Genomic DNA, 23077 nt, shown 5'->3' with positions numbered 1-23077 from the left:
AATACTTCTTTTGTCCGGTGCATCGCTTTACGTGGGAAACTCGCCGTGTGGGGCGCACTTTATCAACGCCTGCCGTGAAATTTGGCGCCGAAGGTGACGACGGCTCCACACCCGGCGGCAATAGCCCCTTTCCAAGGAATTGCTCAAAGAAAATGCTTAAATGCAATGCTTGTGGAGCATGCCGCTAGTTTTAGTTCTGTTTGATAACTGAACACAGTTTAGTCAAGTACGTTTTTTGATCTTCGGCGTGAGCGAGCGCAATCACCGGAAAGCTAAATCGGGGTGGCACACACTCCGACGGTCATAATATTCACTCGTTCGAAGTTAGCGCTACATGTTTAAAACTTGGGCCCTAGCTCGAGTCACGCAAAACACGCGATGTATCACAAGCGCCACACATGGCGAAATTACCTGCACATGGCGCAACGTGCGAGAAGGCGCCAGTGCGAACGCCGGATCAATCCGAGCAGTTGTGCGCCTGTCGCCGCATGTTGCCACGCGCATGGTCGCAGCCACGGCGCCACTCCGCGGTCTACGGCGACAGTTGCCCGGGGCAACCTGCCGGCGCCGCCACAAACATAAGAGCGGCGCGCATCGCGCCGCAATTATAAATGGGCTTCCGCTCGGCTAGCGAAGTGTGTCATTTGGCGTCCGCATGGCGAGTTCCCCTTTACATCGATACCTCCAGTTTTAATTGCCAGATGGGGGGCGTAGTGGGGGGCCGGGAAAGAGAAGCTTTCCGCGTGACTGCCGACGCTCCGTCGTCTCGCGGACGACACGGCGCGACACGCGGACGCCCGCGCTGCTGAGTTATGGTGCGGACCGAGTTAATAAAAGATGGCAGAGTGGCCGCCAGCGTGCCGCTGCCACGGCCACATTAGCGCTGGCGGTCGCTGATAGCGCATTGTGCGGCAACGCGACGGTCACGCAACCTCACCAGCCGGGAACCAGGGGCACCGCGGCACGCGAGAGAGCGAGCGCACTCTGACGAGACCGGGCCGACAGTGCAGTCGAAGGCGCCGAGCCCCTCGTCACGACCACCGTGCACAGGTTACGAGTCACGGAGATTCGCGAAGACGTTAAATTGAGGAGCTCGATCCAATCACCCCTTTCTGCCTTCGCCCGTGCGAACCGAAGAGCAATTATCAGTTGCGATCCCAGATGTGGCGCGAAATTCTAAAGTACCCCGTCAACCCGATGTTTCGCCGCCCGCTTAGGAAACGCTGGAGATGTGGAATGATAACGAAAACCTTCCATTGCGTCATATTCCGCTGCCCAGCCGCCATCTTGCTGTAATCTGCAGCCTTATGAGCCTAACCAATGTTACCTTAAGTTGCTCAAGCGCTCCACTGCACGATTAGCGAGTAGGAAGAGGCTATCCTTTTTGCCAGACACCTCGCCGCGCAGCTTTCGGCGTCGCTTGTTCCACCTCAGTGCACCCTGGTCGCGTATATCGAAATGGGAAGACGTCGGTTCCGCGTATTGATTAAAGCCGCATCACCGCGCGAGCCCTTTTACGGGTGAAGAATGAGCGACCAAGCTCGGGGAACATTTATATGTATGAGCGGCGGCGCGCTGCGCAACAGCGCCCCTCGTCCGACGCAGCGGCGATTGCGTCACACGCGTCCCAGCTCGCGGCTGCAGCGGAACGTGAACGAGCAATGCTGCCGCCCCCAAGGCATGCAGTGTGCGAAAAGCCAGCGCTGACAAGGGTAACCCATTCCGAGATACTTTGCATTCCCTGGCGATTACGTCCAGGGACCGCCGCCGCGCTCACGGAGTAAACGTAGCCGCACAAATTTTTATTATTATTTTTTTTTTGCTTGTTCCAAGCTGCCAAGGCCACAGCGCCAGTGAGGCCCACTGCGTGACGACGTTCGCATCTCGGAGGCTACGTATACTCTCGTCTTCCTGCGTCCAAGGGCACCACCGCGGAGAGGCTTGAGCTGCGAGTCATATACGGCCAAGGACGCGCCGCTCATGCGCGTATTTCATCCAGACAAGGTGCCTTCCACAGCTCACCGAGTGAACACTCGCGCCGAAAGGAAACAAAGTATGAGCCCGCAGGCAGACCGTCGGAAGCGTTCATTACGCCTGCCCTTGTCAAAACAAGGGTTGGCAAAAGTAGCCGTCCGCTCCTCCGAAGGGCGGCCAGGTACCGTACGTACCACTAGGGGATCGCCAAGCTCGGCTGAAACACGTGCGCACTCACTGGAGCCAGGGAAGCGGTGTTTGCGTTTCTTTCACCCTCTCCTTCTGAACGGCGTTCTCGCTGAACACCACCCAAATCGGCACGCCGGAAATGGTTGCCTTGAAAGAGAGGCGCTGCGCAGGCTACAGCCACCTCTTATCTTCAGCCGAGGCAATCAACATGCCCATAATAATTTGACTTCTTGCAATACAAGTTCTGAAGCCGAGTTAAGGATTCGACGACACCAGCCCACTACGGATGAGGTTCTTAACGATCAAACCCATGCGCATGTTTTCATAAAAACAACAAAGAAACGAACATCACCAGCCAGCACTTAGTAGAACTTGGTGCAGGGTTAGGTAGCGACTCATTCTTTGTAAGTATAAGGGTCGCTGCGGGCATAAGCAGAAATGACCAGACGATAAAAGGACGCCGCGTTCTCGTTTGTCGTGTCGTCCTTTTAACAGCATGGTCCTTTCAGTTCAAACCTGCCTCTATAGTTACAAAAAATACCCAGTACTGCATGCTATCGACGTCTTTCTGCACAGAACGACTAAATCAAGCGAATAGAAAAAAGAAAGCAACGTTGGAAGTCACAAAGAACGCTAGAGGTGTGGAAGCAGCAGAAGCCTCGGTGGAAGTGAAACAAAAGTGCCAACCGCAAAGACGGGGCTGAACCGCGGCGACGAAGAGTGAGAAAATGGGAAGTGTCACGCTGCGACCGCAGTAGGGGCCAAGCGACGGTCTACACTTTTTGCGCCCCGACACCGCGCCTGAGAGCAGACGCGAGCAAACACAGCGCTGATGCCACAAACGCCTCCCCGTGCAGGTATTCAAGCAGAAAGTACTCACAGCGGAGGGCCATAAAGGCCGAGATCGGCAACGAAGCAACGCGCGTTGAATCGCGACCATAAAGGCGGCTCTTCTACGAGCGCGATACAAAACGCGCGGGTCCCGGCCGCGATAAGCCCCGCGCGCGAGGGATGCAAGCGCACGTGGCAGCGGCAGCCAAGTGTTTCGGCAGCCACCGCCGCGTGAGCTGTTTGCCGAGAGAGCGCGCCGAAAGACAAAAGCGAGCAGACAGGGCTGCCCAGAAGACGGCGACACGCTCCCAAATGAACGCATCGTGTGCAAGCGCGCGTACGCGGGGACAGGGTCGACGAACTTCCGGACGGCAGGGACTGTGCGCGCCTCAAAACCCCGCACAACGGCCGGGGCCCATTCTGGCTCACTTCAGACGACGCCGCAGGCACGCCGGCTCGGCTGCACGCGAAGCCGCCCGCTTAAGCGGAACGGCACGAGCGAAGCCATTAGAGCGAGAGAACAGCCGAGAGGCGCGCGGCGTCTCAGTGAAAACATTTCATTTGGATTTCGCGCAAAACACACTCTCCTTGACCTCGCAGTGCTCGCGCGCCGACCTGCGAGTGAGCCGATCCGGAGAGAAGAAATTCAAGTGGCCCAAGGCGAGGCGGAGTAACCATCAACAAAAAGATAACTGAGGCATCATAACTAGCGAGACAACGCACCACTGCTTTGGGATTCAGGGCATTAAAAGTGCTGCCCATTAGGTAGGGAATCCCATTAAAGCAATTAACGCTGACACCTGAGATCAAATTATGCCGAGCGTTAACGCGAGAAAGAAGATGGCTGCGCTGGTCTGCATTTTAATAGCGTTCGCAATCTCCTCTCTTTCCTCGCTGAGCAGCCTTCTCGCGTCGAGGACATCAATCATGGCAATTTAGCGCCGCTCTCTCTCGCCTGATACAACCACGGTGAGCCGCGTTGCATGCAGCGCGTGGCGTAAATGAAGCAAATACCAATAAAAGAAGGAGACAAGACATCCACAAAGCCCAGCATACGACACACCGCACACGGTCGGACAGGCAGAAACAGCGCAGCCCCTAGTTCTGCAAATGTAGAAACCTAAATGGGAACGGAGAACGTGCAAATGAAAAGATTCAAAATGAAGAACAATTACAAGAGTCCGCTTGCGCAGTTCGTCTTTCCGTCGCTCCAACAGCCTCACGGTTCGGCATCTTGAAGACTGGATTAGAGAATTTTAAGGGCTTGAACTTCTATGCCATGGAATAAATCTTTTACCGTTAACCTCTGCCGAGGTTTAACGGCAAAATAGTTCAAACCACCAAAAGTCATGTGTTATCAATACAAGATGGATTTTAGGCAAGCACCTACCTTTTTTTTTTTTTACTTTTTTTTTGCTCCTGGTCATATCCACAGCATATACTCCATAAATTAGTTCTTAATAAGTTTAATGCTGTTCACTATAACAGCACGTTTAATTACTGTTGGCTGCCTCTGCATGACTATTTTTCGTGTTAGAACCCTCATGTTTGTACTACTACCGCTCCCACTGTTTGCCTATTTTGCTTAAAAGGACCCTAAATACAGTGTTGTTTCGCTTGCGGTTTCCGTTTCGGATGTGTTTCGGCTTCGAGTGAAACCAATACGTTGTAACATTAGATGAGGCCGCCTACTGCCCACGTAAACAAGGCATCCACACACGTCAGCCGAAGCTTGCGAGGCCATTTTCCTGCCGCTGTCCCCTGCCCTTCGACCGCGGAAACTTGCATTTGGCTGGTCAGGTGACAACCTGTCGAATGTAGCCATGGTTTCGGAAAGTATACGAAATGGGTTGCACGGCAATAGCCGCCCTTTCACAGGGCAACCTCAAAGGAGACATCGCAGACTTTTGAGCCAACTTCACTTTCCGCGCGAGCACTCTACAGAAAGGAAACCGTCACTGCACCGGACCAATCCGAAATTTGCCCCAACCAATCGCTGTTCGTGCACTGACAAGTTGCTAAGAAGATCCAAGCCAAGTTGTAAAGGTCCGCCTTGGGCAAAAATAAGTTTACACAACTCAAGAACATTCCGTGAGCACTTGATGGCGAATATCCTTGAAAGCATTGAGACTATAAACCCAAAATTTTTCCGAAGTATACGCTTATACGTTGGTGTTGAGCCTTCATTTCCAGCTTGCAGACTTGTTTTGAGCGAGAAGGCGAATAATCTCGAGCCGGTTTCTGGATATGGTGGTTGGGTCCTGCAGTGCTTTCGCAGCATTTTCTAGATGGGCGATACTGAGCACGGGCTCTCCGCAGACATACGCAGACCAGTGCAGGTCTACCTTGATTTTCACCGGCATTTTCAACACGAAACAGTAGCGTGGCTACATTCTCTCGCCTTCTGGTATTTCTGGGGTCCCGACCCTTCAAAGAGCAAGAACTATTAGAAAGCGGTGTGGCCTCAAACACCAGCTACAAAGCACTGTCGACTAAAAATTAGAGGCCGGGTTTTTCACGCTGAAGCACCGTGCATGTAAATAAATAAATAAATAAATAAATAAATAAATAAATAAATAAATAAAAGATTTATTTTTGTATGCATGAACATTTGGAGGCCGCATGCCAGTTACTTTTAAATAAACGATAATTATAACAATTTCTGAATAAACAAACTCGATTCACTGTTTGCTTGTGTCTTTGTAGCACAACAGGCTGCTCAACATAAAGCGGCGCATCTTATAGTGTTTTTAACCCCATTGATTTTAGCAGCTCAGGAGTTCTCAGCCCCTGTACTTGCATCTTATATCTCGTTGCCAGGGGCGCAAAAAAAAAAGTGCTTATAAAATGGTTAAAAAGGATGGTAACGCCATTTCCGGCAAATACTTATCCTGCAAAGAACAGCCCCCTTTGCGCTGTTGAAGCATGTGAATCGTTCATCAGATATCTTCCTCTTCTTCTATAGCGCCGTCAGTACGCATGTACTCTACAACACCGGGTCGAGTCACCGTCGGGTAAGCGAGGTCATCCTTACCCGGCCCGGTTGGTGTCGCTTCTAGCAGCGTCTCTCGTCGAGATTCGAACTTATTGTGCAGGCTTCCCTCTCGTGTTTGATTCCGCTGGAAAGTATTCGATTTCGCTTACACTTCTAGCCACGTCGGATTGATCACAGAGTTATTATTACTAGGCTCCTCGACTCGACATCGTCTACATGTTTTTAGGCCAGCTGGTCAAGCGAAGTTAACCTATACCCCACCTCATGCGAGTTTACTCGACTCGCTCCGCCGCTTACTTTACGCGACCCGACTGCGTACAAATGAACACGACAACTGTGTTTTTTTTTTTTTTTTTTTTTTTTTTTTACTCGCAGGCTAACCATATCTGTTCTATTCAATACACGTGCTCAATATATTCTGGCCACATGGATGTAAAAGAGAAGTTTTCTTAAGAACGCCTATTGCTGTAATACAGAGAATCAATGCGTCCGTGTGAAGATAAAGGCAAAATGCGAGACGGGGCCATTAAGAATACAAAGGGAAGGTGCAAAAAGAAAGGACGGAACTAGGCCTGAAGGCTTCTTCCCGGCGCAGGCGCACCGTGGGTTAGATAATAGAATTACACAATGAGCCGGAAGCGAAAGCACGAGGGCTGGAAGTAATTAGACTTCCTCAAACTGCCTCTAACAAGCCGGCGAGCCGAGCGTGCACAAGTGCATAGGCGTGTCAACAAGAGCTTCCCTCCGCCGACCGGGACACTTCGCCGCTCCTTGCGTCATATGTGCGGCGTAAATCGCATAAATAGGCCCAGCTACTACTACGGGGAATCGACAGCACTCACGGCTGACTAAATTGGGCGAGTTGCATTTTCTGCTGGCATTCTGTTTATCTTCGTTTCTTCGCCGCCTCACGCCTTCCTTTCATCAAATTTGTTTCCTCGCCTATTTAGATGCCGATTTAATATGCTCCTCTACTCGGTAGTGCTGGTGACAGCTTATGTTATGAACTTTGCCAAATGAATCCCGTCGCGCAAACTTTCCCAAATGCGCCACGCAGAGAGATCGCTATTTCGAGTCCGCGAACATCAATTAATCATTCCGATCGGTGGGCGGACAGCTAGCGTCGGGAATCGGAGCTGCGCAGACACGTCGCGGCCACCAACACCGAGGGGACGGTGCATTCGTTAGCGGAGTGCGCGCCCGAAACGCGCGAAGCAGGAATGACTTCGTTGCGTAGCACAGCTAGGCGACCGGCCTCGAACTCCGGCAGCCATCTAAACTAGATTGGATTTTGCAGAATTGAGTGCAGATGTCAGACACTCCCGTCAAGTTATAAAATAAATAAATAAAGGATGCCCAGTTCGTTTGATGCACTGAAGGTAGATGCAGAATCTCTTCAATACTAACTACGTGTTTAAGACGCCCAGTTAAATTACGACAGTCACTCCCCTCTCTAACCACTATAGATGACCTTCTCTCACATTATTCGGCACACCGAAAGAATGCAAGTTAAAGACCAAGCGACTAAGGTCATGTTCAGACTCTATATAAAGCGTATACTGCGGCACAAATATGCATAACCATGCGACCGACTGGCAGCTATGAGCCAAGTCCGCCGCCGCAAGGAAAGGATTAAACGACGGCCCCGAACGGGCGATGCCAAAAGTTCAGCATAACACCGTCAGTCAATGACCGTTTGTCAAGGCGAGGGAAAGAAAAGGGGCAACACCAGTCGGTTGCGCGCAGAGAGGGAAAATAAAAAGTAAGCCTTGTCGCTGTCCGTGTCAAATCGACATCTCTTGATTAAAGACCCGTATGAAAAAACGTGGCGCCAGTGGCCACTTGAATAATTAGATAGATGGGCAAACAATTTAAAGCAGGCCTGTGTAAAGTCTAGACACCGCACATTACTCATCTGATGACGGAGCTCGAAGCGAGAGTGCGGCACATACTTGATGAGCCCAGTTGATTAACTACGTAATTAATCTTGGCGCACCTCAACAAATGTTTGTACAGCGCTGGTGAGTTTATAGAAAAATTCGCCCCATGTTAGAGCCAGCGGAGAATGCGATAAAAAAAATGTATAAAAATAAGCACATATCCATATTTCATCCGGGGTCAAAAAAGAGCGCTATTTTTCTGGAGGCACAGCATTAACTCCAGACTGGGCAGTTTCGGACGTTATTGCGACATGTGCCGCCCTGTAAAGACGCGAGCTATTTCGGAGCCGCCATAAACAATAAACGGGCTCTAAAGGGGGCAAAAACATACACAGCAGATGGCGGTATGGATTGGAGGAGCCCGATGGGCCACCTTCGACCCATGGCGGGCGCGGCTTCCGCGCTGACAGGCGTCCGGTGGCCCGCTCGGATTAGCGCGCCGAGAGCAGGCTGGACGTGACACAATGGCTCGCATCAGGCGCCTCGATAAGAGTCAAAGCGCGCTGACAGGCCGGCCCGCGCGCGCACACAGCCAGAGCCGCCGCTGGCGTTCATCAAGCGGGATTACGGCGCCGAGTCGGCAACCTGCGACAATGGAGGGGCACGTCGAGCGGGCGTCGATGGCCAGCCGACCGCAGCCAATCGGGCCGCGACGGAGCCCTTTGTCTTGACCCGGAGGCACTGCAGATACGGGCCGCGCCATTTGCCGGCCGGGCGCTTATAACGCCGTCGAACATGAGAGACCGCACGTCGATGACAAAGCTAATGGAGCAATGCGCCGAAACTGCCGCGACGGTGCCAAACGCCGGGTCGCCGTGCACCGGCGCGGTCCTGGTGCTGTAGCCGCGCTGGAAACCATGGAAGGAGCGGCTGCCCAATTGGGGCGTACGCAAGAGATACATGCCGCCATATAGCGACGAAACCAAAGGAGGAAGATGCTCCCTGCTGAAGAGGAAAAGTTGGCCCCCCTTTCTGCAACGTTTGCATGGGTGCTAAGACTGTGTGCCCCCCCCCCCCCCTCCCCCCCCAGCAATTCTCAATCTCCGCTACCTCATAAAAGAGTTCGGAAGCCGTATTGGCGAAAGAGAGGTTAAGTCTCAGAGCAGACAGAATTCTGTGCTGTGCCCGCGACGCGCACTATTACAAGCTGGGCGATTGTTATAAATTCGGCTATTACCACTGAGTCGTTCCCAGTGAGCTTGTGTGCTGCTTTGGAAGACTAGATTTACAGCGAGTTTTATTGCAAAAGCAATACTACGACAGCCAAAGCGAGACCTCGGGTGGCTGCAGCTACGCCGTGAAGAGGCGTAGGTATACGGTCTCCTCATAAAAAAAAATAAACCTGCCATGACATTTGAATTCACGTTACCCCTACGCCACAGGCTGGAGCTGCCAACTCGGGTCGCTCCTTTCATATGGGAGGATGATATCAGAATCAGCCTGCCAGAACTATTTGCATTCTCGTTACCCCTCCACGTCCATACGGCTTGGTTGAAGAGTGACTTTATATGTGGGCTGGAAGCTTACGCTCTCGCGTCATACCCCTAAAGGATGAGCTTAAATGTCCCCAATAATGTAGCACCTTACACTGATAGGGCGTGATGGGGGAATGATGTAGCAGGCAGAAGAAGCTTCCGCCGTTGCTTTCGCAGTTCAACTATAGGGTTAACCAGAGCTAAACCACAAGTATTTTTTTCGTTTTTGTTAAATGCTCCGTCACATTTTTTTGTGTGCGAAGAAACATCAGATTTGCTTAATTTCCAGTCATTTAGGGTTAAGACTGATAGAAGTACACTTACAAGATGAGAAAAAAAAAAATAAAAAGGAACCACCATCAATGCATTACGAAATTTTTGGTGCGCGTATAGCTACGCATAGTGAATTTACGCCGGCAGGAAAGCACGTGCTCTTATTTAGTTACGTGGGACCCCACCGGGGTGGCGCAGTTGCTACGGCGCTCGATCACTGTTCCCAAGGACGCGGGATCGAATCCCGGCCTCGGCGGCCGCTTTTCGATGGAGGCGAAAAGCAAGACGCCGTGTGTACTGTGCGATGTCAGTGCACGTTAAAGAACCCCAGGTGGTCGAACTTTCCGGAGTCCTCCACTACGGCATCTCTCATAGCCTGAGCTGCTTTGGGACGTTAGACCCGACAAGTCAAACCAAACCAAACCAGTTACGCGGGAAATACCAAGGCCAAATGACGGCTGGACCCAGGCTCCCCGATTCTAACGACAAATAAATTTGACAACCTAGAAAAGGGCAGAAAACGAAATGCATGTGTTGCCGGTTGAGTTAGTAAAGTCTGCGTACCGCGACAAAGGTTTTGCAGCGCGGATATCTCAGAGGCTATAGGCTGCGCATCTATACAATTCAATCAGGAACGTCGCAGTCCTTTTCGGTGTATACATACGCGTCACAAGTTTGCATCGTATAGCGCATGCATCTTTTACTGCCGAAGGGTCCTCGACATACATCCAGAAAAAGGCCTACATAATAGTTTTGGTACAGCGAACAGGAGCTTGATGGAGTAGTGCTTTTTGTCTTGGCACTGCGCGCACTACCGGTCGACGGCCAGCGCACGCGCATGACAACGCGTACTTGGAGGCCTGAACAGGAGTCGGACAGCCCTCAGCAAGAGTGAATCCGCGCGAACGACGCGTACGGCTACACCTGCATCGTCGCAACGCACAAAGATGCTTTCCAGACATTTGTGCTCATGTTCTAGCGGCCTCACTAGCACGTTCTGTTGCAGCCTCTAAAGAAAACGTGCATGCAGCCGACAAGTTAAACTATACTGCCGCGCCAGACGATGAGAAATCCCGTAAACATGCGCAACTGTCGAAGTGGCCAACACTTCCATATAACCATCTGCGGCGACAGCAAGTCCCGCGTCGTAAAATACCCGGGCGCCGTCGTCCAGACAGCTCTGCTCCGGTGTAACGTTCTCCAGTGCAAACGATGCGAGACACTCGTACCCGAGGACGTCGCAATTCTCGTTCCCGTGAATGCGACCGAAGCGCGTGTTGTTTGCCAACGTTGCAAGTTGCTCAGGACGCACGCAAGCAGGCGTCCGCAGGAAGGATCGCCTTCCAGACGCAGCGAAGAGTCTCAGCCCCTTTCCGGCTCATAAACATCGCGAAAGGAACACGGCCGCAATACGCAACGACGCCGAGTTCCTGCGAGAGCGCGCTCCGCCTAATATACGGCGTCAGGTGGTGCGGACGAAGCGCTTTTCGCGACGTCGCATCGCTCCGCACGCCACAGAAACGTTCGAACTCCGGAAACCACTCTGCACGCGCGTGTCAGTACGTACGCGCCCAGCGGTGATAGGCCGCCTCGCGAAAGCCGAGCTGGCGGCGGCGGCCGCTGAGGCTCCGGACGGACGTGGCGGCCTCAGAGGAAACCAGCTCAGTCCGGAACCGCTAGCGGCCCAACCGTTTGTGCGGTCAATCTCGGCCAAAATACATACATGCCCCGAGATGGTGCGCGCAGACCGAAAGAGAGCTTCCGCGGTCATTGACGTGTGATTACTCGTAACTCACCGTAGTTTTGAAGACAAGGGACGCTCCGCCCGAAACGCCAGCCCAATCCCATTTTACCCATTTTATTTGTCCTCTCGAACAAAAAAAAAAAAAAAAAATATATATATATATATATATATATATATATATATATATATATATATAGAGAGAGAGAGAGAGAGAGAGAGAGAGGTAGCCCTGACCAGCTAAAGCTTTGCCGGGCTTACAGCAAATTAAATATAATAAAAGGGAGCAAAAGTTCAAGATTTAAAGAAAAAAAAACTTTTTTAAAAAAGTGAAATAAAATATCATCATATCTCATCCCCTAATCCCCAACCCCACCCTACAACTTTACAAGCCCTGTACACATGGATATATACACCTATACCCAATAAAGTCGGGTCGAGTTAACCTGTCGAGTTAAAAAAACAGCTGTTGGGTTCATGTATACTCAATCGGGTCGCGTAAATAAGCGGCGGGGCGAGCTGAGTTAACTTGCCTGCAGGCAGGTTGGTAGGTTAACTCGCTTGACCCGCTTGTCTAAAAGCATGTAGACGCTGTCGAGTCAGGGAGTCGAGTTATGGGGAATGCTGGGATCAAAAACATTCCGGAGAGGCTATCAGCGAAATTGAATGCTTTCTAGCTCTCGTCAACGATAAAATCTAATAAGCGGAACTCTCGATACTAAAAGGCAACGGAATCAAACACGAACAGAAAGCTTGCACATTAATTGCAAATTTCACATGAAAACCCCGCTGAACTCCATCTTGTCGACTAAAAGAGTCCAGTAAATGAACGGTTCAAATGGGACCACCCCTCGAAGTGCCTTCTTTCAAGCAAGGTTAGAACGAGCGGAAGAAGGCTACGCAGTAGGACGGGAGCCTCAGTTCGCAATCAAGCTGAAGTTTCGACCCCTTGTTGAAACTTTCGCTTGGCTTGCGAACTTAGGATCCCCCTCAACATTTCTTCAGTTCTCTTTCAAGCACAAGTGACTCTGTTTCCGCTTCCATGCCGTTTCAGCCTGGCAACAAGCTCAGCAGGTTCTCGCTGACGATTAAGGCGCCAAAAACGATCTAAACTAAACTGATACAAAGTTTAGTTTTTTTAATGCGAAAGCATTATTTCGCTAAGTTCACAGATTTCTTGTCCGCAGACCGCGTCCGCAAAATCGTGTACGCAGCAGTTGTAATTGAGGAGTGGTAGAGGTTAATGAGTTGTGTCAATCGATAAAGGGTGACGCAATGTTGTGTTCGAAAAAATAATTAGGCCAATAAGTTAATTAGGTAACTAATTCGGAGCAATAAGTGTGAAAGTTGTTCGTAGCAGCTGTGAGTAATTGAGAAGTGGTAGAGGTTAATGAGTGGTGTCAATCGATAGAGGGTGACGTAGTGCTGTTTCCGAAAATAATTAGGCGAATACGTTAATTAGGTAATTATTTGGAGGCAAAAAATGTAAAAGTAAACGCGAAAATATGGTCTCATTAGCCAGTGGCTTGGAGCCACATTTGAATGTATCAAATGCTAACCCCCGCCGGGGTGACGCAGTGGTTAGGGCGCTCGAATACTGTTCCCAAGTAAGCGGGATCGAATCCCGGCCTCGGCGGCCGCTTTTCGATGGAGGCGAAAAACAAAGCGCCCGTGTCCTGTGCGATGTCAGTGCACATTAAAGAACCCCAGGTGGTCGAAATTTTCGGAGTCCTCCACTACGGCGTCTCTCATAGCTTGAGTGCTTTGGGACGTTAAACCCCACAAACCAACCAAATGCTAAAATAGTTAATTAAGTCAGTCAATTAGGGTGACATCGTGATGTATCAAATACTAAATAGTTAATTAAATCATTCAACTGAGGTGACGTCAAGGATGTGACGTCACGCAACCTGAAGTTCAGTAAAAAGGGGCATAGGAAGGGATTGGCGTGCAATTTAGTACCAAAGGCTAAAATGGGTAGACAAGAAGTGAATTAAGCAACTAGAAGCAACCAGAAGCAACCAACAGCAGCATCCGTGCTTTCGCATTACTCCAATGCAGATTCTGCAGTGCTCTTTAATTATTTAGTTTTTTTTTTCTTCTCTTTTTTTTTTTTCTTTTTTTTTTTTTTTTACGGCAATAACTCCAGAATTTTCAGGCAGCGAACATCATTCTCATCTACAAGTTCCGTTGGATTCAGAAGAATGGCTTAAGTAACAAAAGTAATCACAAACCCTTCGTAACGAAAGCTGTGTCCATTCATTAATCGAAGGCGAATACAGAGGGCGAGCAGCTGGCTCGCCGGAGATGGAAAACTTCAATCGCTGAAGGTCAAAAAGCTGTCTTGTGGCTGCGGATGGGAGACACTCTTCTTCAGAGATGCATGTCTGACGTCGCCCGAGCAGAACCCCCCACCCCCCTTCCCCCTCCCAGGTGACGCACGAGAGGCGAAAGAGTGCAATTTTGAAAGGTTATGTCCACGCTATACGAGCCATAAATTCACGGTTCGAGTCCTAAACGTCGACGGTTGTTCCGCTCTGCAGCCTAGGTTTCACGACGAGTCCGTCGCTTTCCCAACAGCTTCTGGCGCGTCCGCTTTATAGTTACAGGAGTGGAGCCGAGCGGCGACTCGCTTAATTCATGGAGCCGAGCGGGCGCAAGAATGGCGCGAGATATCCGATATGTCGAAACTGTGGGCCGCCACTGTGGACACTAATTTGAGCAAGCGCACGCTTTCGTCCGTCCGTGGCTCACGCACTCGGTCGCCGGCTCGGGCCAGTTAATGGGCGCCGCTTCTGCGGCCACGCGCAACTCATTGCGCTACGACGCCGGCCCACGCTCGGTTATCGTCGTGTTTGCGTCAAGTTCCAGTCCAATCGGTCCGATTAGGGAATGAGGCGGAAAGAGCAGGGCAGTCACGCATGCAGCGATTATATTGAAAGTAAACACCGCGGGGGTGTCTCCTAACGACGTCTATCGCGACCATCATAACGACAGCTCTTCGGAGGGGACCATACGCGTGTGACTCGGCGTTCCCTGTAGCATAGAGTTTATCGGGAGAAGGCAGAACGGTGCCTTTTCCGGGTGCAAGCGCCGTAATAAGCAACAAGGCCACCAAACAGCGCGCGCGCACACACACACACACACACACACACACACACACACACACACACACACACACACACACACACACACACACACACACACACACACACACACACACACACACACACACACACACACACACACACACACACACACACACACACACACACACACACACACACACACACACACACACACACACACACACACACACACACACACACACACACACACACACACACACACACACACACACACACACACACACACACACACACACACACACACACACACACACACACACACACACACACACACACACACACACACACACACACACACACACACACACACACACACACACACACACACACACACACACACACACACACACACACACACACACACACACACACACACACACACACACACACACACACACACACACACACACACACACACACACACACACACACACACACACACACACACACACACACACACACACACACACACACACACACACCTCATGCTAATCAGATATAGGCACTACATGCACGTTAACAGTACAGATACGCATTTAGGCTCGCGAAAAATCATGAAAATGGTAATGAATGCAAAAATTCGAAATCTGCCTGCTGTAAAGTGGAAAGTTTGTAAACACAGACCCGAGGAAAAAAAATAAAATATATATACGCTGACAGGTAAATATAGAAGGGCAGCTAGCCGAAAGCGAACACCGAGAACGGCTCAAACGAGGAAACCGTTCATAAAAGGACATTTCCTTTCGCTCATCTGAAATCGCAGCCCATTAGAAATTCAAGACATTAAGTTCCTTATCGTAGCAACGTCACGAAAACAGAAGTAAGCAAGAGCTTCAAACTGAGCGGCAGAGAAAAGTCGCGGAATATTATTCGCCGAAGACTCCTTTTTTATTCATCCCGTGCAGGCTGCAGGACGTAATTTCAGAAGCGAGCCACGGAATCGGTGCAGCAAGAAGAGGAAGTAAAAAAAGACAATGTCCGAGAGAAATTACCGGTTCCTGCCGGCAGGATAGCTCCGAATGGCCGCTTCGCACACATTCCCTATGCGCCACCCACAAGGAGATACATAATAGCGGTGGGCCATGAATGTCCAAAGGCGAGTTTTCTGCGCCCGACCGGCGGGAACATCATGCCGTCTTAATAATTCACGCGTGAACGTCAAATCTGTGTCACCGAGAATACACGGAGCCGCGGGGCCTAAAAGGACTCCGGCTTATGGCGCCAATTTGCGGAAGAGCTTTGAAGTCGGCGTAAAGGTGGGCCCGTCTATCGACGTGCCTCGACTTCGTAGCGGTACGAGCAGGAAATCCAACGGGACTCCGGACCACGCCAGAGGAGCTCGTATTGCCTTTCTCGCAGTGTAACGGACCTAGCTAGGCGAAACAATGTTGATCCTATCTCCAGGGATTCATTGTGGCGATTCCTTTGTCGTCGCCCCATTGTCCCGGCGATGGAACGCGAGAAACGTCCGCTGTCGCCACACCGGCCGCCTGGCGTTCCATTTATTTCCGGCGTTAAGCCTCGACTAGTGAAAGCAACCGCCGTGAAATGTTGAACGATGCCTCGCTTAATTACAGGACCCCGTTTCGTTCCAAGATCTGCCAGCGTGAGGAAACACTCGCTGTCGACAAAGATGCCCTCCTAAAGGCTGTGCGTACCTCTTTCCTTATACTAATGGCACTTTGGCTTTTACCTTTTTGACGGAGCGCAGGTATGGCGAAAGAAATGCTTATCCACTTTGTCCCGGGCCAAGCTGGCGTCCTGTTTCCTTTCGACGCTCGGGTGAGCGCTGCTCGTCGCACGCGCAGCATCCGTAAAGGTCCCCCTGACTATCATCGGCGATAATTAACGCGCTGTCGCGGTTCTCTACGCTTCTTCTTTGTTCTGCTCGAAAAGACAACACCGGCACAGCACACGCTAGCTAGGTGCAAGTATTCATCCCCTCTGTTCTACGCAAACTGCATCCACAACATCAGCGATAGCTCTCTTCACTCGTGTTATTCGGTCCCCACGTTTCGCAGAAAGAGAATGAACATTTGCGACTTCAGAGAGAACCAAGAACCAAGACAAGAACCAAGACACGCGCCCAATACGACACGAGTGGCGGCGTGGACATTGGCGCTGCTCGTCGCCCGAGGCCTCTTTCATCGCCCTTTGGTCTCCAAAAACCTGGAGAAATCATCCATCATGCGGAACGGAAACGAAAAGGAGGAGGCCCGAGACGGGGGAACTTTCTCCCCGAAATGAGCGGACGCGGCAGCGAAAGACGGAAGAGGCGGTGACGACAATACACGCCGCGACACGAGAAAAAGAAAGAAGGCGGAGAGTCGGCGCTCGCTGGCCGCGCTTGGGCAGAGCAAAGAAAAGGGAGGATGGAAAGGAAAACGAGAGCACCAAAACTGAGGAGAGCCCTCCGCTGAAGAGGACGAAGTCTTCCGCGTTGTGACACAATGCGACGCTTCGCTACCCTTGCTGGAGCGCAGCAGCCTTCGCGGGGAACAATAATTTCTCCTCCTTTAATACTTCGGCCGCACGGCTTTGGATCTTTACTAAAGGATGGCAAGGGCTGGAAAACGGGACGCCGCGACGAAAAGGAAACACGGAAAACGAGTGCAAAACGTGAAAGGGACGAAATAATTGCATCTCCTCTTTCCTACTGGCGCGTGCGATTGGGACGGCTGTCGCCTTTGTGAGCGTAGCAAAACAGATTGTTTCAATGCTCGGCCGGGCAATGAAGCTGGAAGCCGAATGCGCTGTGCTGATGCGGGCATCTTGTATGCTTCCCCTCTGAAGTGAAAAGATGCTTCTTGATGTTTTCTGCGGCGTTTCACACTACGTTAATTGCAGTTTTTCTATGCGTTTCGTCGACAAAGCATTTCCGTTATACAGAGGCGTATTCAGTCATCTAGTGTAACAGTAACGATTAAACTTTCGCAGAAAGCAACTGAACAGTTCAGGTTCTTTTGTATGCTTTATTGTTTTACAAAGAAGACTGGAGCATCAACACATATGATCATTTGTGCAGTAATGAGCTAATTTGCCGCGCGCAAATGTAACAAAACACTATTTTGTTTTCATTTCGCGCTAATCAACAGCGACTCCCTTATCAACAACAACAACAACAACAAAAGCGTAGATAAACAAAACGATAAAACGAGCACAAAACACACGCTATGCATCTCACCGAGCACGGTGATGCACCTTAATCGTACCTGGCCACATACGCACCAAACAAAACATTCACGAAAACTCTAAGCGTACGTCAGGTCAGCTGTACCACATACCCTGCCGACTAGCGTAACGACCTGTGCACAGCATTATTCGCACGCTGCTCAAAACGGCGACTAGGAGCACAGGGATAGGGCGACGGCGCGTGCCCTGGTGTCGAAAGGCAAGGTCAGCAATACCAACTGGAAGGGAGGCGGGGGGGGGGGGGGGGGGGGGGGCTTTTTCAAGTTGTTTTTCACGCCAAAGGCCCACTGTGTGTGAGGCCCACCATTAGACGAGGCCACCAACCAAGACGCCGCTTAAAATGCCGCCGAATAAATAAGTCCGCATGTCCATATCTCCAGCAAGGGCGCCTGGAAGCAGCGTGCCTCGGGCTTGATCCGAAAACAGCAAATATAAAATTTTCAAGAAAAACGTGAGAAACGTCTTTGTAGGGTACAACGAGATAATGGTCTTTTTTTTTTTTCGATCCCCTGCCCCGGCAGGCACCGGCATGAAAATGGCGCCTGAGGGGCAGCATTGGCACGGGCCGCGCGATAGACGGGCCGTCGCCGGGCGTCGCTTCAGGCCGCGCGGAATTCCCCGACCGCACATCGCCCCCCCTTCTTCCGGTTTTGAAGCAGCACTCGTGGCTGATGCGACAACCATTCTTCAAGCGCCGGCTTTCATCAGGCGCCACCCCAAGCAGCCAAACGCGGAGCAAAAAGCGGAACGAAGAAGAGAGAAAACACCCAAACGCGCGACAAGAAATTTCCTTTTGCCCTGCAAGTTATTATTGCTCCTTTTTGTATACTCCTTTGAAGAAGGCACATGTGCGAGATTTCAAGGAAAAATAAACAAGCCGAACGCGAAACTTTCGAAAAGAGTCGGCCCGAGCCTCTGTTCCTTTGTACGTAGTCGTTCTGACGTTCTGCTTTAACAAGGTGACAGTCCTTCGTGCAGCGATAGCATTGCAATGCGCTAAATTGATCCAGAGGGGCAGAAAAGACAATTCCAACCGATTCTAGTCTCAGCTGAAAAAGGAACGAGAGAGGCAGCACCTTTGCGCAAAGCAAGTACACACAGGGACAATGCGCAGGTGAAATTGGCCGCAGGAAAACGAGCGAGCCGCTCTTGCCGCCACGCAAGAAATAGAACTTTCTACAGCTCTTTTTACCATTTCTTCGCGCGAATCTGTTCTCCGACTAAAAAGAAAAAAAAAAACTCAAAGACTGCCGGCTCGCTCTTGCATCGCAACGAAGTTAGGCGTGGTTTGAGAACAGCGCCTCGCACCCGGCTAATCTTTCGGCCGGCCAAAGTGGCAACAAAGGCGTGACTCATTCCTAATTAGACAGCGTTTTTGCTACCTGGCCGCACGCCGGCAGCGCTGGCTGGCCAGGACGGCAGCCGACAAATGGCCATCCGCTGAGCAGCAGCACGGCCGAGGCGCCGAACGGCAGGGTTTCGCAACAGCTCGCAACTTCCTAGTCAGAAAGAACCCACATGTAGCATAGAAGAAGCTAAGGCTAAAAGGGGGGGGGGGGGGGGGATTACGTGAGGGGACGGGCAGCAGAAAACTCCTTCGCGCCCATCCTACTGCAGCCCACTTCAATGACATGCGCCGCCACTTCCCGGGGCTGATGCCGCCGCCTGGAGCTACTGGAGCTCGGCCGCGGGGGGCCTCTAGCGGGCGGCCTGCGCTCCTGCGCAACGTGTCCTTGGATTTGTATCCGTCCTGCGAGCCGTCCTTCCAAACACCACGGCGGTTTGTTCGCTGCGAGGGCTGGGCCACGTTTTCCGCCGGCAATCCCCTCGCCCCCACGCGTGTCACGAGCCAGCAGCCGAGGCGCGGCAGCTGCTTCTGAAGCAAGCCGACTGCGGCCGAGAGGTTCAGAACCCCCGAAACGAGCAACGCGAGCCATTAGGACCAATCGATTTGCCTGCGCCGCCCGGGATAATGGTCTATCTCCAGTCGTGCCACTTTCAGTTCTCTTCAAAAACCATATTGCAATGCGTCGCGGAACTCTTGTCTGGCACGCTGTCAGCACGGAGACAATGGGGACGCGATGCTGCCAGGCGTTCTGCTGACGACGCACAGCACGCACGTAGCCCCATTCCGGGCGCGGTAAGTCTGCAGGTTGAATGCCTCGCGACTACTCGTGATTGCATGCCCCTTTTCGCCTCCGTCCCCGGGAGATGTCTACAAGCGCGTGAATTGGTAAAATCGTACGCTATTTGAATCATTAGCCTCAGGGGAAAATTTAACAGTTGCTGAGGCCAGGGAGATGTCATTTCGTTCACAGTAGTGTTTCTACTGTATCACAGCTATACGGTCAAAACTCTGGCTCAGAAAGCGAAAATTAAGGACTCGCGACCGATTTCACAGGGAGTCTGACAGGGAGTCTATTATGTACTGGTTTTAGGAACTACGTGGGCCTCATTCTATTGGCTTTATGGCGTCTATTATCCCGGGCTGCCCACATTCTGCTTTGGTGGCCATGTTTTCATACCCGCTCGACGGGCCGCTGAGGCCGTGCTTACAATTTACCTTCTTTTAGCTCTTTTTTTCTTCACCAAAACTCGGTTATTTCGTACTGGTATTATACCACATCAATGCTGTGAACTGGCAAGACCTTTCGCACAGGAGGACCCGGTCTCACAATCTGTCGTTTGCCTTTATCGCGATTGTTATACTTAATAAATTAAAACCGCACTAGGGATACATTTAATATTTTAAAGGACTCAGGTCGGCTAGGTGCAAAAACTCACTGTACGCAGCGCTCTCGCTTAAAGCTATGTCACCTTCTTAACTAGAAGCACTCACAGCACCAAACGGCGCACAAGAGAAGAGCGAGGGAATGGCCAGAGTAAACAGCAAAGACAGGGCCGTTAAAATGACGGCTCGACAAACAGAGCTGTTTTTGTCGGCCTTAGAAAATGCGACTCGTCTCGACGAAGATAATCTCCCTTGTCGAAACGTTGGCACAGGAGTGAATCTCGGTCTTGTTCATTTGTTCAGATCCAGAAACAAGAAACTTAAAAGCACACAGAAAAGCAAGAAGCGCAGCAAAGGGGAGAGGATGCAGTAGTGTATGCATTTGGAGATGAGACTATTCTGCACACGAAGCCAGTGGGTTTACTTGCCACGTAGTCGCATCTCCCGGCTAGGCTGACGTCACGTACGAGGGGGCCAGGTATCACGGCGGCAGCGTGTCGGCAGCCCTCGCCAAGCGACGTGCCGGCGCAGATTTGCGCTGGCGAAGCGGGTCGACGAAAGGTGAAGGTTCCCGCACGCGCGCCGCGGGAGGCTCCTACGGCACCCACGGGGCCGAAGCGTGGTTGACAAATTCCCATTCCTCGATACGGGACCTCGTTCGGGGAATGCGCAAGCAGACGGAAAGATGATACGGCCGTATATGCACTGAGGCGAGGGATGTCTCAATACACGGGTTTGATAAATATTACGCCGCGTATTATGCCCGAACAAAAAAAAATAAATAAATAAATAAAAAAAAAATAAATAAATAAGAAGAATCAATGTAGGTAAAGTGCCACTGAGAATACCGGCTCATCCGAGATAGAAAAGGAGGTAGGATACGGTTATTCTGAAGAGTATATCCGCGACCCTTGTTACTGCTACGTTACAATGAATTACGTTAACAACCCAGCACAACTAACACGTCAAGAGCCTGGCCGAACGCTGGTGAGTTACCACATTTCAAACACTGACCTCAGAAAAGATGATTGGAAGCGTGCACTTCTATACAAGTTCGCTCACACTGTTCAAGAAGCGCAAGAAAGAAAAAGAAAAAAACTATATATATATATATATATATGAAACTTTATTCTTTCAATTTTCCAAACACCTGCCTTTCCGTCTTTCCCTCCCTAATTCCATTTTTTACGCAAGGTAGCATGCCAGTGAATTCTGAACGCCGGTTAAATTTTTCATTTTTCTCTCTCTCTCCCATGCATGAAGACAATAAACAAATTCTGCTGATCATGAAAAGTTGCCGGCGATTCGTTCACAAAGGATATATCAAAGCGCACAAATAAAGCGAACAATGGATTTCTTCTTAAAGGAAAACTGAAGAGATTTTAGAATTCAACTAAATTAAAGGAGTCGTACGTGGAAAGGTTAAGGTTAATTTGCCAAGCCGTTTTGCGCTAGCATTTAAATTCACGACGTAATCGCTAAATAAAACTATTTAAGCATTCGGGATTCTCCGCACTGCACGGTGACAAGTGGAGACACCAGTCATGACGTCATCTCTAGAGATGATGCATTTCCAACGCGGAAGCGTTTGCTCTGAGGAAAAAGATCAACGCCAACGATGGTAAAGGTCGCAAGGCGTCATTTGGCGGCATCGGGTGACTCGCAGAAAGAATTGGGCGAAAGATGTTGAAAGTCTAAATATCACCCATAATGACGTCATTGTCTAGTTTCACCACACTGCTGCTATGCTTTGAGGAGAAGCCTGAGAATTGTCGCAAATTTAATAGTAGATTACGTCATAACTTTATATGATAGCGCGAAACCATGCATTTCGCGAGCTTGATCTACAGCTTTCATATATTCTAAAGCGCGCATCTCTGGAAAATGTAAAAAAAAAAAAAAAGCATTTCAGCTTCCCTTTTCAAACGAAACGGCGGACACCGCCGGCAAAATACAAGACAGCCAGTCTAATACCCAAAGCGATCTCGAGCAGCGCAGCGGTGCTTCGTCGTTCTCCTTAGTGGCATCAGGTACAGCCCTCAAGGTTGTCTGCAGACAAAATAAATTGCTAGGCTCGAAAATGTGTAAAATACCCCACTTCAGTCTCAGAGCTCTCACTGTGGTCACTTTATGCACAGCAATGGGTTCTAAAGCTCAAAGACTGCCAAACATCTGGGTTACACCATGCAGTTGAGTCCTTTGCGGTTTTACCCCTTTCGGCTTTTGCTTATTCAGTGAATAAGCAATACACAAATACACAAATCGCTCAAGTTTCATGCTCGAAAAAAATCTTCCATCCTCTTGCCTGCGTATTAAAAGTAGTTGTGCACGCAGTTTTGTGAGCCGATGACCTTGTACATAATTTTTCGCGTACCCACATTCGGAAAGCTAGAGAAAGGCGACACGAAAATATACAAACCGAATACTTCAACACAGCCGAACAAGCCCATGTAGAGTGCACTACACCTTCGCTGCTTCCAATCGGCAAACAAAGAAATAGTTACTCGATCGGAAAGGTACTGTTGGTAGAAGCAATCTTACTGTTCGTGAAACGACCAGTTTATGGGCGTCCCATTCAGGAGAGCTT

The 23077-nt window shown here is 50.5% G+C and overlaps 1 protein-coding gene across 4 annotated transcripts in view; it reads right to left on the bottom strand.

The window, feature by feature from the left end:
* The window catches only part of LOC146206052 (Krueppel-like factor 6), a 363425-nt gene that overhangs the window by 82820 nt on the left and 257528 nt on the right, over positions 1-23077 (bottom strand). The window contains exon 1 of one of the 4 annotated variants that reach the window (XM_084590708.1): positions 3044-3126. The exons of the other annotated variants lie outside the window; for them this stretch is intronic. Within the exon in view, the coding sequence (XP_084446834.1) occupies positions 3044-3056 (13 nt within the window). The 5' untranslated portion in view covers positions 3057-3126. Of the gene's footprint in view, positions 1-3043; positions 3127-23077 lie in introns of those variants that run through there. 4 annotated transcript variants of the gene reach the window in all.

The sequence above is a fragment of the Amblyomma maculatum genome, chromosome 1, assembly GCF_055883805.1.
Source record: "Amblyomma maculatum isolate TAMU_Amacu chromosome 1, ASM5588380v1, whole genome shotgun sequence".
NCBI lineage: Eukaryota > Metazoa > Arthropoda > Arachnida > Ixodida > Ixodidae > Amblyomma > Amblyomma maculatum.
This window is presented reverse-complemented; position numbering and strand designations above follow the sequence as displayed.